The 16984-nt window shown below is 45.7% G+C and overlaps 1 protein-coding gene across 1 annotated transcript in view; it reads left to right on the top strand.

Moving 5' to 3' along the window:
- The window catches only part of LOC142313279 (disintegrin and metalloproteinase domain-containing protein 9-like), a 100111-nt gene extending 85049 nt beyond the window's left edge, over positions 1–15062 (top strand). The window contains exons 17-22 of the mRNA XM_075352272.1: positions 845–925; positions 2470–2575; positions 4909–5035; positions 7143–7245; positions 9924–9973; positions 13871–15062. Coding sequence (XP_075208387.1) covers positions 845–925; positions 2470–2575; positions 4909–5035; positions 7143–7245; positions 9924–9973; positions 13871–13967 — 564 coding nt within the window. The 3' untranslated portion in view covers positions 13968–15062. The remainder of the gene's footprint in view (positions 1–844; positions 926–2469; positions 2576–4908; positions 5036–7142; positions 7246–9923; positions 9974–13870) is intronic.
- Positions 15063–16984: the final 1922 nt, after the last annotated feature.

The following is a 16984-nucleotide window of genomic DNA, read 5'->3' as shown; positions in this document are numbered from 1 at the left end:
GGTTGAATAATAATTGACCCACACTTTTATGTTGAAAATTTATTAAAATTTAACTGAGCAACATAACTTGTTGGTTTGTAAGATTTATGCATCTGTTAATAAATCCTGCTCTTGTTTGAAGTTTGCAGGCTCTAACTTATTTGCATCTTATCAAACCTGCTAAATCTGCAGGGGGTTGAATACTACTTGTAGGCACTGTATATGTGGTTTGGGAGGTGGCTACAGGTCTCTTTAAAGGAACACGCTAAGCAAAAACTGATGCACTGTTATCCTTAATATAGGACCTGAGGAGGGCATTGTCTTTTTTGTGTTATTTAAAAGGGGATGTCCCATGGAAAAAAAGTTAGGTTAGATGATACCAAACTGATAGTTTGGGGAAACAGTTTTGGGACTTGCACAGATCAACAGAACATAGGGAGCGATTGGAGTGGTGTCTACCATGGCCACTGCTGCTCCATTCCATTCCTTGTTCTGCCGATTGGTCATCGCGGTTATCAGCTATACTGTGGATAAGTGGCTGTTTTCACAGGACAACTCATTTAATTCTTTGAGTGCCCAACCCTCAGGACCTATAATCGAGATAATATTCTGTACATCTTATGCTCTGAGTATTTTGTTAAAGATGCATTTTACCAATCCTGAGAATGGAGAGGTGGTACTAAAACACCGCTCCATAGAGGAACACATTGGGATCTTTGGGATTACTGCTGTGGTCCAAACATAACTGAAATACACAATTGAGACTAAATATCATAGCTTGGAAATTTAGGGCCCGTAAAGCCCTGACTAGCACTAAACGGATGAGAAATTTGCATAACTTGTGGTGTCTTGTGATTCCCCTCAGGCCTGTGTAAATTATGCGTGTCAGAACGCCTCTGCTTTAGGATTCACCTGCGATATCAAAGGAAAATGTAACGACCATGGGGTGAGTGATTTATTCCACCAACAACACGTACTGTATATCCTCTAGATATTAGAGATAAGTTAATCTTTTGAAATGCAAAGAACATTCCCACGAAATTCGATTTGCAAATTGATTCGACCCAAATCTATAGTACCCGAAGGCTTCCAATTGCCGTGAAAAATGGTGTACGGCCTCCTGAGGTTTCTTAGGACTGTATCCAGCCCCTTTCAACCTCTTTTAGGCCAGTTTCTTACATCAGTGTGTTACTGTACAATTATGGACTGAGTTGCACAGACCAGTTGCAGGTCTCCTAACTTTCCTCATAGGCAAATACAAGGCTCTCCAGTTTGGGTCAGGTGTCCAGAAGCCAGTCCGTGCATCGCAGTGTGTACTCAGATTGTGAACCCTTATATAAATTCAATCCACAGATTAGGCCACAAGATGACTACAGACCCTAAATTAGGTCCCATTGTGTTTTTAGACTTCAGAACAGTAGCAATACGGGCCCCGCCCATATATTGGGGTCAGGCCCCAAACCTAATACCTTAGAATTATTTAAAAAGTTCATGTGGGTCTTTTATCACACTCCAAAATTAATTCACATTTTAGATTAAAGGGGTGGTTCACTACACAGCATAGTGGCCACATCGATGCAAAGCTCATAAGGCTTTTTTCAAATACCTTGTGTAGTACATTCTGCCTCTGAGCGGCACTATTGCGGACTGCTCATCCCCATCACGTTACCCCCGGGCTCCGTGACCACTGAGGTCTGGTGATGTCACGTCAACTTCCAGTTGACCCGACATCACCGAGGCGGTCCAAGTCTCCCTGAGTCACCGGAGCGTGGGCGAAGTTTCACTGCTCATCACAGCCCAGCATCTTGCACGCTCTCTCCTTTTCTGCAAAGCAGCACAAGCAGGAGCGATGCTGAGCTGTGACGAGCGGTGAAACTGCGCCCACAGTCCAGTCACTCAGGGAGACTTGGGCTGGGCTGAAAGATGTCGGGTCAACTGGAAGTTAACGTGACATCACCAGATCTTAGAGGTCATGAAGCCCAGGGGACACACGATGGGGATGAGCGCAGCGCAATAGTGCTGCTCAGAGGCACAATTGACTACACAAGGTTTTTGACAAAAGCCTTCTTTGTGAGCTTTACATCGATGTGTGACCACTATGCTGTTTAGTGGACCACCCCATTAAGACCATAATTCAGAACCACAGAACAAGCCACAAAAAAATAATCCAAAAAATAAACTAGACCCCTTCAAAATCTTCAGACAACTGACCAAGACACAAAATAATGTCATACCCAAGAACAAACTCCCAAAATTCAGAGCCCAGAAGAAACCATAAAATAAATTCAGAGCCCAAACTAGACCTTTTTTCCCCAGAGTTCATCCCAAAACTTCTGAGGGACTTCGCCTCCATGATATAAGATGTTGCTCACTTTGACAGTTCCATAATTAGGCCTCACCGGGCTCGGATGTCCAGATCACTCCATCATGGCGCACGTTTCCGGAATATCCTCACCGGTATAATCACATTGCCTTCTTTTTTAACATCAGGTGTGTAACAACAATGGGAACTGTCACTGCAACGATGGCTGGGCCCCCCCGAACTGTGACCGAGCAGGTTATGGTGGTAGCATTGACAGCGGCCCCACACACATTGGTAAGTAAGAAAGTGCCTGATGGACCTGCTAACCCACACGTTCTAATTTGTACAAACTTAGACTGGCCAATCATAGAATGTGACACGTATTATAGTGGTTCAGGCTGTTGGCTAAATCTGGTGAATTTAAAACTCTCTAGCCGAAGCTAGCACAATTAGTTGGCTTACTTGCCAATATGCATGCACTAGACTTATCCATGGTCCAGACAAGTACACGGCGCTATATATGAACACAGTCACACCTGCAATTTGGAGACAAGGCTGGCTGGAGAGTTTTTGAATGTACACATTTGTGTGAACTTGGACTTATTTACCACAGACTGAGGGCTCATTAGCTTTTCAAGAATTAATTCTATCCTTAACTATTATAGTCTATGGAGCTGTTCACTTATCCATGTATTTTTGCAGACCTAGTGGTCTACACCAAAACACGGAGACATATCTGATTTTGATCCCAGCTATGGATACAAATCTATAAAAAAAAAAAAAAATCGAACAGCACTTGGATGTCATCTGTGCGCTGTCCAATTTTCATTGCCTGTTTGATAGGAGAAGCTTTAAGAAACCTGTTTTATTTTCCGCTCATGAGAAAAACTGATGAAACTTTTATGATAAAAACTGACCAAACACTGATGAAAATCTGATCCAAACCACAGATGAAAATGATTCCGTTTTTTTACATACGAGAAAAATCGCTGATTAGAAAAGGAGATCCAGTGCGGTCTAATCAATAAAATTCCATTTTATTTGGATTATCTTAAAATCCAGCATACAGCTCATGATACAGGGGTCAGTGGGAACTACGTATTTTGACCTAGCGTCGAAACGCGTAGTTCCCACTGACCCCTGTATCGTGAGCTGTATGCTGGATTTTAAGATAATCTAAATAAAATGGAATTTTATTGTTAGACCGCGCTGGATCTCCTTTTCTAATCTTATTACTTGGTGGCCAGACCATTCCGTGCGCAGGACTTCCTCATTACTAGCTTGCTTTCAGCTGATTGGTGAGCTGGATTTTTTCTTTGTTTAGAAAAATCACTGACCTCTGAATATTGGCCTAAATAAGAGTTGGAGCCTGCAAATTTCCAAGTAGCACTGTGCCTGCTGCTGGGATAGTAAAATATTAAGATAGAAGGAGTAATGTCTTGTGCTTTCCACACCTAGGCAGCCTCCACATCTCTGTTGTACAATATATTCATATCTGTGTTGTAGGCTGTGTTTACATCTTTGTTGTAGGCTGTGGTCACATCTGTGTTGTAGCCTGTGTTCACAACTATGTTGCAGGCTGTGTTCACAACTATGTTGCAGGCTGTGTTCACAGCTGTGTTGTAGGCTGTGTTCACAGCTGTGTTGTAGGCTGTGTTCACAGCTGTGTTGTAGGCTGTGTTCACAGCTGTGTTCACAGCTGTGTTGTAGGCTGTGTTCACAGCTGTGTTGTAGGCTGTGTTCATGTCTGTGTTGTATTCACATATGTGTTGTAAGTAAGTGGTGTTCAAATCAGTTCTGTAGGCTGTGTTCACATTTGTGACATAGGCTGTGTTCACATCCGTAGCAAGGGGCTGTATTCACGTCTGTTTAGTAAGCTGTGTTTGGAGCATCAATTGCAGATTCCATCACATTTAAAAAAAAAAATGGAGTCTATCCAGCACTGTTGTTCTCCATAATGTGAAAAATCCAGTAAAATGATTTTGGTTTTTTTTTCTGTTCCTATGACTCAACAGAACAGGGAAATTATAAAACCAAATGTTAACAAAGCCTAAAGCCTGCTTTATATGCTTCAATGTGTCGTGCGATCGCATCGTTTGTGCGGTACGGGCAATTTGTTGCCCGTGTCCCACAATCCTGCAACCCCCCCGTCACACGTACTTACATTCCAAACGACCTTGCTGTGGGCAGCGAACATCCTCTTCCTGGAGGGGGAAGGACGTTCGGCGTCACCGCGACGTCACACAGCGGTTGGCCAATAGAAGCAGAGGGGTGGAGATGAGCGGGACGTAACATTCCACCCACCTCCTTCCTTCCGCATTGCCGGCGGGACGCAGGTAAGCTGTGTTCATCGTTCCCGGGGTGTCACACGGAGCGATGTGTGCTGCCTCGGTAACGATGAACAACAGGACGTTCGATATTTAGAAAATGAGCGACGTGTCAACGATGAACGAGAAGGTGAGTATTTCTGCTCGTTCATAGCTGTCACACGCTACGATATAACTAACAATGCCGGATGTGCGTCACTTACGACGTGACCCCACCGACATCTCGTTAGATATATCGTAGCGTGTAAAGCCCGCTTTAGTGATAATAATCTGATTATTTCATTTCTTATGTCTTCTCAGACACCTCCTTACGAGATGGCCTGCTTATCTTCTTCTTGCTGGTTGTGCCAATCCTCATCCTCTTAATTGTACTTTTTATAAAGAGAGACGCAATTAGAAGGAGGTTTTGCCGGAAGAGAAGACACAGGTATTTGTACTAACCTGACTGCTTTTACCAGGAGTAGACATACCATTCCTGGTGCCCCAAAGCACATCTTAGAATAAACCTCATCTCCTTCAAAGGCTTCATAACAGTATAAACATGGTTAGATCGGTACCATCACAGGATGCCCGTGTCTCATGCTAAAATATCAGAAGTCCATGATCACATTGCAGGGGAAAGGGAAGATGGAATGACAAAACTGTTCAACTTTCTAATCCCTTAGATGCTGCACTTAGAGATAAGAATGGTTGTCCAGGATAGTTATTAATGACATGTCTGTAGCATTCGCTATCAATATCAGAGCGGTGGGGGGCCAGCACCTAGTATCTCCACCGGAGGATTCCTCATCAATAGAAGAGCGGTGGGGGGCCAGCACCCAGCATCTCCACCAGAGGATTCCTCATCAATAAAAGAGCGGTGGGGGGCTAGAGCACCCAGCATCTCCACCGGAGGATTCCTTATCAATAGAAGAGCGGTGGGGGGGCCAGCACCCAGCATCTCCACCGGAGGATTCCTCATCAATAAAAGAGCGGTGGGGGGCTAGAGCACCCAGCATCTCCACCGGATAGCTGATGTCTGGAGCCAAGGTCTCTGAAAATTTAGTGTATGGAGCCAGAATACCACAGCTTAGTAGCTGTGGTGTCGTAGCTTTGTACATTGTGGCCACAGCCCAGGTATTTTCTGATGCAGGTGTTAGATTCCCATCTATCTGGAATTGGGATAGTTCAATAACTTAGTGGAAGATAACTTCATTACCCTGTCCCTTGCGTGAGATAGTGTCCCGGGCGGAGGAGGGGACGCTGCGCTCTCCCTCTGCTCGGGTCCGGCCGCTGCTGCTGCTGCGGCCTCTGCTGCTCGGTGGCTCGAGCGATGTGCCGGATCCCAGGGACTCGAGCGGCGCTCCTCGCCCGTGAGTGAAAAGGGGGATTGGTTTTGGGGATTTATTGTCCGTGACGCCATCCACGGTTGTGGTGATTGTGTGGACACCACCGCTGCTCTGTATGGGGATCCCGGGAGCGGTGACAGGGAGCAGCAAAGTTGTCAGTTCTCCCCTCCATGGGTAGGGGGTGGTTGTCCCGGGGCCCAGTGATGAGGTGGGGGATGAGGGATGGCAGGGCCGGTGCAGGACCCGGTGAGGTGCAGGGTCGCGGGGGCAGCGCTGTGCCTCACGGCACGGTGGTACTCACTCAGCCTGAGACGGTGACACAGTTCTCGGTAAAACACACGGCTGGAAAGACGGTTCCCACGGATGGCTGCTGTTGCTTTTCCCCGGTAGTTGACGGTGACGGTCTCTGTCCCTGCACCTAATGAACTGTTGGTAGCGATGGGTTCCCACCGGTAACCCGCTCCCCGGCTTGGATATGGGCCGGAGGAGCCCCTCTTTGCCCGCAGGCGCTGGCCCTGAGAGACTGGTGCCCTGGCGGTGGCGGTGTCTCTCTCCTACGGTTGGACTGTTGCCTTCAATTGGGACTTAGTTGTTGGGAGACCCAGGAGGTCCCCTTCACTGACGGATTTGGCAAATTCACGGCGACTCCTAGCCTTGCTGGGATCCGAAAGGCCCCTGCCAATGGTGCTGGCTTCTCTTCGTATACCGCTCCGGTACCGCCGGGCCACCACCCATCCACGGTCCTTTCGGCAACCTCCGATCAGCCTCTCCTGCAGACGGTCACCGCCGTCTGCTGACCTTGCTGTCTCAGTCCGGGGCACACACCCGGACCAACTTCAGGCTTTCTCAACTGTCACTTTCTTTGTCACTACTCTCACTGTCCTCCTTCTCCTTCCTCTCACTTTGAACTCTCCAAACTCAACTGCCTGGTTTTCCCGCCTCCAGGACTGTGAACTCCTCGGTGGGCGGAGCCAACCGCCTGGCCCACCCCCTGGTGTGGACATCAGCCCCTGGAGGAAGGCAGAAAGGATTTTTGGTGTAGCTTCGGTGTACCTATGCGGGGTATAGGGTGTGGTGGTGTTATGACCTGTGACCCCTGGCTTGCCCAGGGCGTCACAATAGACCCCCTTACCTACCGGGAAACCTTGTTACTAGTATGGAGACCAATATTTTATTAATTTGATCTTTTTACCTTTTCCTACACAGAGGTGGAAATGACCAGACAAGACAAGTGCAAAATACTTATGCCAATCGCAACCAGAATGCGTATGACAATCGTAACGCTGCGAGGAACATGCCGAGGAACCAGGTAAATACTGTGCGCCCCACTGGATGCTTCTATCTACATGTGTGTTGTATTATAGTGCGACATTTAACCCTAGAATGTGCAACCATAGAAATCTACCATAGAAAACAAGTAACCTAGCAGGCCTGCGAGGCCCCAGCTATGCATTCGAGGGTTAAGCATAGTATAGGAACGCTGGCATGTCTCAGGAAAAATATGAAATAATGAGATCTAGGATTATATAGTAGATAATGGGTATTTGTAGTATAGCTTATAAGTGAAATCCGCTTCTTTCTCCCTCTAGATTGATCTAGATTGATCTTTCACTCTCAATTCATGAGTAAAATTTGTAAAATCTTTATCTAGTGAAAACAAATCATTTACATTACTGATGTAGATTACATTTTGTGCTTAAGAGTCTATTGAGATGGAAGGAGCTAGAGACAGACCCATAATTTCTGTTGCAAATTCTCCTGAAATGAGTTACTTTTCTCCATAGAACTTTATGAGCACCAACCGTCACCGCTCATATCTCAGTAATAGGAAAGTCTGTATTCACTGAAGACACATCCACTGAATGAACTTATGTTCTCAATGGAGATTTGTTATTTTATTATATTCATTGGCTTCTTACTCTTGACTTGCCTAGGTATTTCTTGAATTCTTTGAGTACAGCTCATTACGCAGTGGCCGTTTTACAGGTTTCCCTTCCAACAGAGCTGACATGAAGCGAGGCTTTACCCCCCCACCTGCGGAGGACTCCTATCCTGCGACATTCCCAACTTCGCCTACCTCATCCCAGATCTTTCACAACAATGCAGAGGGACTTTGCCTCCACCTGCCATGACCTCCTATGTCCGGGAGTGCTTCTTATCCATCTGCCTTGTGCCAGGCTTCCCACAAAAAATGTAAGGAGACTTCGCCCTCCACCTGCCATGACCTCCTATGTCCGGAATGGTCATTACGTCATCCATCTTGTGCCAGGCTCCATACAATAATGCAGGGGGACTTCGCCCTCACCTTCCATGGCCTCCTATGTCCGGGAGTGCTTCTTACTCCACCTGCCTTGTGCTAGGCTTCCCAAAATAATGCAGAGAGACTTCGCCCTCCACCTGCCATGGCCTTCTATGTCTGGGAGGGTCCTTACGCTATCCATCTTGTGCCAGGCGTCCCTCAATAACGCAGGGAGACTTCGCTCTCCACCTGCCATGGCCTCCTATTTCCAGGAGGGCTCCTAGTCCATCCGCCTTGTGCCAGGCTTCCCACGATAATTCAGTGAGACTTTGCACTCCACCTGCCTTGACCTCCTATGTCCGAGATGGTAATTACTTCATCCATCTTGTTCTAGGCTTCCCACAATAATGCAGGGGGACTTCGCCCACCACCTGCCATGGCCTCCTATGTCCTGTAGGGATTCTTACTCTACCCACATTGTGCTAGTCTTCCCACAAAAATGCTGAGAGACTTTGCCCTCCACCTGCCATGGCCTCCTATGTCTGGGAGTGATTCTTACTCCACCCGCCTTGTGCTAGGCTTCCCATAAAAATGCAGAGAGACTTTGCCCTCCAGCTGCCTTGACCTCCTATGTCCAGGAGTCCTTTTCACTCTACCGGCCTTTTCCTACGCTTCCCACAGTAACGCAAAGAGACTCCACTTTTCACCTCTTCTGGTGTCCTACATTGGGCAGGACTCTTCACTTCACCCGCCATGACCTAGGTCACACTTCTCCCTCTCCAACGCTATAGCCGCTCACCATGTCACATTCGGAGCGCTAGTTATTTCTATACCAACATTTCCTCAGCTGTCTCTCCAGTGCAGGGGACTCTAGGACCATTTATTTCCATGCACTCTCACTACTGTCTGCACTGTCACCCACGGATCTCTCTTTTCCTTTCTCTGTAGCTGCCATAATTCTGCAGCAATCCATTAAAGGATTGTACCATACCGCTATAAGCGTAAAGTGGGGGCAGGGGTGTAGACTTCAGCTTAAACCTTGTTTATGGGAACAGGCCCAACTGTTATAAGCTGGGGCGCAGCTTATATCTCAGATAAGTCGCACAACCAAAAGCTTTTGTATTTGTGACTCTCCGTCGGTCGACTTTTTATTTTTTAGAGCTGCAATTTTACTGTTCAAAGAAACCAGCGAAATTGTGGACAAGTTGCGTATAAGTCGTACAACTTACATTGCCGTCTATGTCCAAGTGACTCTCGTCAGAAAATTGCGCACATTTCGAAGCATTTGCAATCACGGTATGATGCAAATCACAATGTGACGCCATAAGATATCACGCTATCTGACACCACTGCATTCAGGGAGTCCACGATATATAGTCTGAACATGGAACCCAATTTGTTTAGTGGCCGCAAATCCAATAGTCTCATATGTACCTGTTTGGATCAGGAGACCTCCGTCCTATGAATAAATCATGGTCCATAAACAAAGCGTGAAATTCAGGCATGGGAAACCGGGCGTTAAGTTATGGAATGTCTCTTAAATCATTTTTAGGATCGGTAGCATTCCCAGAGGAATAATCCCCATCGATGATAGCAATAAAATATATGGAGTACCCCATTAATGCTGCTGATACTCAGTCACATTACTACATACAGTAGCTAATACTATAGAGAAGAATAATGAGTAAGGGAATTCATTAATTATGTTTTAATTGTAATCTATAAAGTGTTCTGGTTTCTTCTTACAGGACAAGCCTTTCTCCGACGTCTTTACTATCTCGCATAACTTTCCTCAAAGGTTTGTAACATTTATGTTTATTGCTTGTGGCCACTATTTTTGCTCGGAAATGAACAGATTTGTTAGATCTTGGAGCAGTTTTATCATCTCGTCATTCAAAACTGAAAATAGTAAAAATGAAGAATAGAGTAGAAAATATTTATGGATCCGGTCTCTGATGATATGTTTGTCTCTGCTATTACGGTACATGATAACTTATTTGGCTGCGTCCCCTGTCTATGGCAACTTTTGTGTCTGTATGTCACGACATGGACTTAGGAAAGGTCCGGCGTGAGACAAAATACACAACAAACAGGGGTTTTACCAAGGCAAACTAGGGGTACACAAGAAGACACAATAACAATGTTGTGCCCTAATTGCTAGCGAGAGGGAAGATGGACACCTCCTCCACTTACCTGCCACTGTACCCTGCACTCCTAGCTAGTCCCTATATAGATTCCTCACCTGTTGTCGAGCAGGAACCAGTAGGCCCTGGCTAGTGAGTGGGAAGGTAAGTATCACTAGTCCCACCACTGTACTAAAAAAAAACACACCAAGGGAAGGTAAGACAGACAGGGGGAAAAAAAAACAGACTAACTCCAACAACTAGGCTTCAGTCAGGCACCAGTACTGCAGCCAACACCGCTACCAACAGCAAGGACTCCAGCAGCTCCTTTCACCTCCAGGCCTAGAATCCAAATGGCAAAGACAATAACCGGCACCCTCTGCTGGAAGCAGAGGTTATATAAAGGAACTGGAAATGATCCCAAACTGGAAACACCTGACTAAGAGTCAGAAGCTGCTAGCAAGGCATACTGACATTAACCCTTGCCACACCCAAAGAAAAAAAAAACCATGCACACTTAATATGTAGAGTCTCAGATGACAATGAGAGACTCAAGTCCTGATCCTGTCACTAGTCTCAAAATACTGAGAGAGATGGATATGACACTGTATCTGCGCATGCACTTAATGCATTCATTGATTGCGACAAACGTGGCGAGTGCTCACATAGATTGTCTCCACATGTTACCATAGGGCAGCAGTGGACCATAAAATGAAGAGCTGGCGAAGCAGTGACAGGGTTTAGAGTATCCTGTTACAATACAAAGTGCGAGTAATGAGAGAATTAGTATAAATCTCCATGGCAGACGTGAGCAAAATGATTCACAGGACCCCAGTCCAGAGGCCACATTGGTAGTCCATGGCCACCAGACCAGAGCCATGTGAGCGTTCTGCCACCTGCCAGCATGCTGACTCCTCTTCTGAATAGTAGCTTCTGCATGACATTGTTGCGGCATGATACATTCATTAGGTCACACTGGGACTACTAATCAAAGGAGGCACCGGGAATGCTGATGGATAGGAGGAGGTTCGTAGTGCTCTGGTCCAGCAGCCACAAACTGCCAACTTGATAATGGGACCAGGTTCCTTTGAGTCAATTAGTTCAACTTTTATGTCCTTTTTTCAGCTAAATAGGCTGCACAGGCTATATGTGTGCCCGAGGTTAAAGGCTGTCCATACACATTAGATGACTGTCAACCAAACAGTGCTTTAGCCAAACATTCTACCGACAGCCATTGTTTCTTTGTTCTCTATGAGAAAGCCACCAATTAATCGGCAACGTCGGCCAGTATCTTATCTCAGGAAGAACAAAGCGTTTGGCGGTCTGAAATCGAACGTTCTCCCAACTATGAGTCAGCCAGTGCCCCATACACATTAGACCATCAACTGAATCCATCGTTGGCGGTGGGTTGAGTCAACATTAGTGTAATGAGTATGGAGGCCTTAACCCCCATTCAACCATATTGGCACATATACAGATATTGTGTCTGGAAATACATTGAAAAGAGTAGAGGAGGTTTTCTAGAAGTTAGAAGTCTACCTTGAAGACCCTCACAAATATGAGATACCTAAATTGATGGCCAGTTCTGCCAAACAGGTCAAGAACTGAGCAGGCTTCGGTAAAGTACAAAATGCTTTAAAGGGAATCTGTCAGCAGGTTTTTGCTATGTAAGCTGAAGCTAGCATGCTGCAAGGGTTAACACAAAAAATCCAGGGATGCCTGTCTTGTCACAGTCCGATCTGTAATTTATTTGCGATTTTTGTTTAACGCTGCTGTTTATCATTGCTCGGACTACAAAGTCACACGCTGAAAGCCTGGTGTCGGTAGGACAGCTCTCTCATCTCTGCTACATTGTCTAAATCTAAAAATTCTGATTGTGTCAAAACGGCTGCACTCCGTAATCTAAGTGATACATCATTAGATTCAGGATCTCTCGACCTAGAACATGCAGTTCTCAGATGAGGTAACAAAAATCTGCTGACATATTCCCTTTAAGTGTATCAACTGATGATATCCTAAAGCCTGTTAAAAGTTATCGATCATTTGATTTCACATTAAAACTGCACACAATGTTAGGCCTCTTTCATTATTATTATTATTAATTATTTCACACGTCTGTGTCTCCGATACGTGTTGTTTGGTCCGTTTCCTCACGAACCGGAGACACGGGCACAAGTAGACCCATTAAAATCAATGGGTCTGCAGTCACATGCGTATTATGCCAAGGACCGTGTGTACGTGTGGAGCATACGTGTGCCCATGTGTTCCACACGTAGACATGTCCGTTTTTCTCCGGCATCACGTGTGTCACACAGAACGCAAACGGGTCACACGGAACGTAAACGGACCACACGGATGTGTTCCGTGTGACACGCACCAGAGAAAACACATGTGTCTGCGAGAAAAAAAAAAACTTTACTCACCTTCTCCAGCCCTCCTGTCTCAGCAGCTGCTGTCACTTGCTTCTGACTGCCACTCATTATGCTCATTGCATATCCACTTCACTGTGGCCGGAAGCAGCAGCAGCGGGGTGTCAGCAGGACCGGAGACCGAAGATCAGCACCATGGACAGCAACGCCAGGGACAGGTGAGTAGAAAGTTCCCGTTCTCGGATCACGGAGAACACACGTGTGCCATAAACACTGCTCACAGAGGGCAATACGCACCTTTGACACGTCAGTGAAAAACCTGCCTGATTTTCATGGACGTGTGAAAGAGGCCTTAAGGCCGCTTTACACGCTGCGATATCGTTACCGATATCGCTAGCGTGGGTACTCGCCCCCATCTGTTGTGCGACACGGGCAAATTGCTGCCCGTAACGCACAACATCGTGCGGACCCGTCACACTACTTACCTGCCTAGTGACGTCGCTGTGACCGGGGAACTGCCTCCTTTCTAAGGGGGCGGTTTGTTCGGCGTCACAACGACGTCACTAAGCGGCCGCCCAATCAAAGCGGAAGGGCGGAGATGAGCGGGACGAACATCCCGCCCACCTCCTTCCTTCCTCATTGCAGGTGGGACGCAGGTAAGGTGAGGTTCCTCGTTCCTGCGGTGTGACACGTAGCGATGTGTGCTGCTGCAGGAACGACGAATAACATCGTTCCTTCATTAGTAACGATAATTGGGAATAGGGGGCCATGTCACCGATGAGCGATTTTGCACGTTTTTCTGATGATGCAAAATCGCTCATAGGTGTCACACGCAACGACATCGATAATGCGGCCGGATGTGCGTCACCAATTCCGTGACCCCAATGACATCGCTTTAGCAATGTCGTAGTGTGTAAAGCGGCCTTTAGACAAAGTGAGCCTTTAAAAAAAATCTGTCAGAAAATTTGAACATTTTCTTTTAATATATTAATATCAGATGAAAATACTTTCAAAATGGATTACAGAGCTGATCTGACTTGGGTTCTTAAAAGTAAACACATCAGTTTTATTAGGTTTAAGAGATTTATTAAATAATGTATGCAGTATTTTTCATGAAATCTTATGACAAATTTGCTTGAAGGAAAAAAAAAAAATATTGTTACTTTTCAGGCAAAGTTTAATACTTTTTTGTCTCGATTACAGACAACCGGCGGCACCCAGCAGACCTCCCCCACCTTCCCGTCCTCCTCCACCTCATCTGTCCACAGCCCCCCAGTATAACTGGCCAGATAACGTCTGATAGTAGTTCACACTTGAGCAAGTACTTCCATTTCATCACTGAGAAGTCTCAAGACCGAACCTGATTTCAATATATTTGCCAAAGATCCAGCTGGAGACAATAATTCACTAACACAAGCCCTAGAATCCCTGGGTTGTGGGCGCAGCACTGAGTATATTTACACCTACAGGTTGTGCCGTCTTGTCGTGCATTGCCTTAATTTTGCGCCATGCACTGGTGAACCTCAATAACACAGCGAAAACCATGTCATGACCTCAACACGAACATATAGTGTCACAAAGTAATCGTTAAAGAACTGATGACCACATTATGAAGACAAAGGATGAAGGAATCACGATGAAGGCTGCTAAATCCTCCTTTAAGAAAATTATCTTAAAAGTGCACTTTGATAAGATCGGTTTTAAGAACCTGTACATATAGATTTTTTTTGTTTTATATAATATAATGTGAAATCTTTATTATTTCTTTCCATAAGATCTTGTATTACATTTCTAAAGCCAAAGCTTTTGCGATATCTATAATTTCTGATAAACTCAAGAATCTGTGATTAGAGGTGAGAAAATTGGTTCCCAGGACCCTGGTCTAGTGGCCACATTGGTAGTCCGTGGCTGCTGAACTAGGGCTCTGCAAACCTCCTCCTACTTACCGGTATCTCTTGATCAGTAGACCCAGTGTGAGATCATCATTCCAGATGACATTGTACCAGGTCTACTAATCAGAAGAGGCTGGCAGGACGGAGGAGGGTTACAGAGCTCATGGACTAAACATGTGGCCGCCAGTCCAGGGTCCTACAAATCATTTTGCTCAACTCGCTCTGTGATGTAACTGCGTCTTTAAAAATATTGTGGTTGTGTGATGTCACTGGTTGCTTGCACATGATAGGCTTGTGCCTCTGTGATGTCACCAGTTTCTTAGATACCAATGGGATCATGACTGTGTTTCCTGCATGTTAGTACTATTGTATCTGCCTCTCTTGTGTAGTTACAGTCTTGAATATACAGTGGTATGAAAACGTTCAGCACCCCAGGTCAAAATTACTGTTATTGTGAACAGTTAAAGGGAACCTGTCACCAGTTTTTTACCCTATAAGCTGCGGCCACCACCAGTGGGCTCTTATATACAGCATTCTAACATGCTTTATATAAGAGCCCAGACCGCTGTGTAGAACATAAAAAACACTTTATAATACTCACCTAAACCGGTCGCTGCGGTGGATGTGGCTCAGATGGGCGGCTTTGTCCTCCAGTGTCTGCACCACCTTTTTCGTCCATCTTCGTCCTCCTTTTGAAGCCTGTGTGCATGACATGTCTACGTCATACACATTCGCCGGTCCCACGCATGCGTACTACAATACATTGATCTGCTCTGCTCAGGGGAGATCAAAGTGCGCTTGTGCGGGACTTGATTGACGGCGAGTGTTTATTACGTCGGACGTGTCATGCACCGTGGCTTCAGAAGAACGACAGAGGAGGTGACAAAGATGGCCAAAAGAGGCGGCGCTGGCACCAGTGAACAAAGACGACCATCTGAGCCACATCCACAGCAGTGACCGGTTTAGGGGGGTATTATAAAGTGTTTTTTATGTTCTACACAGCGGCCTGGGCTCTTATATACAGTATGTTAGAATGCTGTATATAAGAACTCACTGGTGGTTGTTGCAGCTTATAGGGGAAAAACTGATGACAAGTTCCCTTTAAGCAAGTTGAAAATGAGGCATTCTCTAGAAGGCATACAGTTATAGATGACATATATAGATATATAATTTATAGATAGATAGATATTCAGAAATTACAAAAAGGAAAATGGGCTGATGCAAAAGTTTGGGCACACTTGTAGATTTGTGTGCTGAGATAACTTTGACCAAGGTTTCAGACCTTAAATTAGCCTGTTAGACTTATGGCTTGTTCACTATCATCTTTAGGAAAGGCCAGGTGATGCAGAATTCACAGCTTTATAACAACCCAACCTCTTCTAACCTTGTGCCAAAAAAAACCAGTAGCCATGGGTTCTTCTAAGCAGCTGCCTAGCACTCTGAAAATGAAAATGGTAGAGGTCCACTAAGTAAGAGAAGACTATAAGAAGATGGCACAGCATTTTCAAGTTGCTCTATCCTCAGTTTGAAATGTAATTAGGAAATGGCTGTTACCAGGAACAGTGGAGGTCAAGATAAGGTCTGGAAGACCAAGCAAAAAAATCTCTGAGAGCTGATTGAAAGATTGCTAAAGAGGCAAATCAGAACCCTGCTTGACTGCAAAAGACTTCCAAGAAGATTTAGCAGACTCTGGAATTGTGGCACATTGTTCTACTGTTCAGACACCTGCACGAATATGGCCTTCATGGAAGAGCCATCAGAATAAAACCTCTCCAGTGTCCTCACCATAAAATTCAGCTTCAAAAGTATGCAAAATACCATCTAAACAAAATTGAAGAATTTTGAAAACAAGTCCTGTGGACTGATTAGGTTAAAATAGAGCTACTAGAGCTAGAGCTTTGGTTACAATAATAAAATGTATGTGTAAAGAATAAAGGGCACAGAATCTCAGGAAAAGAAGATCTCGCCAACCATTAAGCATGGGGGTGGATCAATCATGCTTTCTTTGTCGCTCTATTGGGAGACCCAGACAATTGGGTGTATAGCTACTGCCTCCGGAGGCCACACAAAGTATTACACTTAAAAGTGTAAGGCCCCTCCCCTTCTGCCTATACACCCCCCGTGGGATCACGGGCTCCTCAGTTTTCATGCTTTGTGCGAAGGAGGTCAGACATCCACGCATAGCTCCACTGTTTAGTCAGCAGCAGCTGCTGACTATGTCGGATGGAAGAAAAGAGGGCCCATACTAGGGCCCCCAGCATGCTCCCTTCTCACCCCACTTTTGTCGGCGGTGTTTGTTAAGGTTGAGGTACCCATTGCGGGTACGGAGGCTGGAGCCCACATGCTGCTTTCCTTCCCCATCCCCTTAGGGCTCTGGGTGAAGTGGGATCTTATCGGTCTCCAGGCACTGAGGCCGTGCTCCATC

The sequence above is a fragment of the Anomaloglossus baeobatrachus genome, chromosome 5 (assembly GCF_048569485.1).
Source record: "Anomaloglossus baeobatrachus isolate aAnoBae1 chromosome 5, aAnoBae1.hap1, whole genome shotgun sequence".
Taxonomy (NCBI): Eukaryota; Metazoa; Chordata; class Amphibia; order Anura; family Aromobatidae; genus Anomaloglossus; species Anomaloglossus baeobatrachus.
This window is presented reverse-complemented; position numbering and strand designations above follow the sequence as displayed.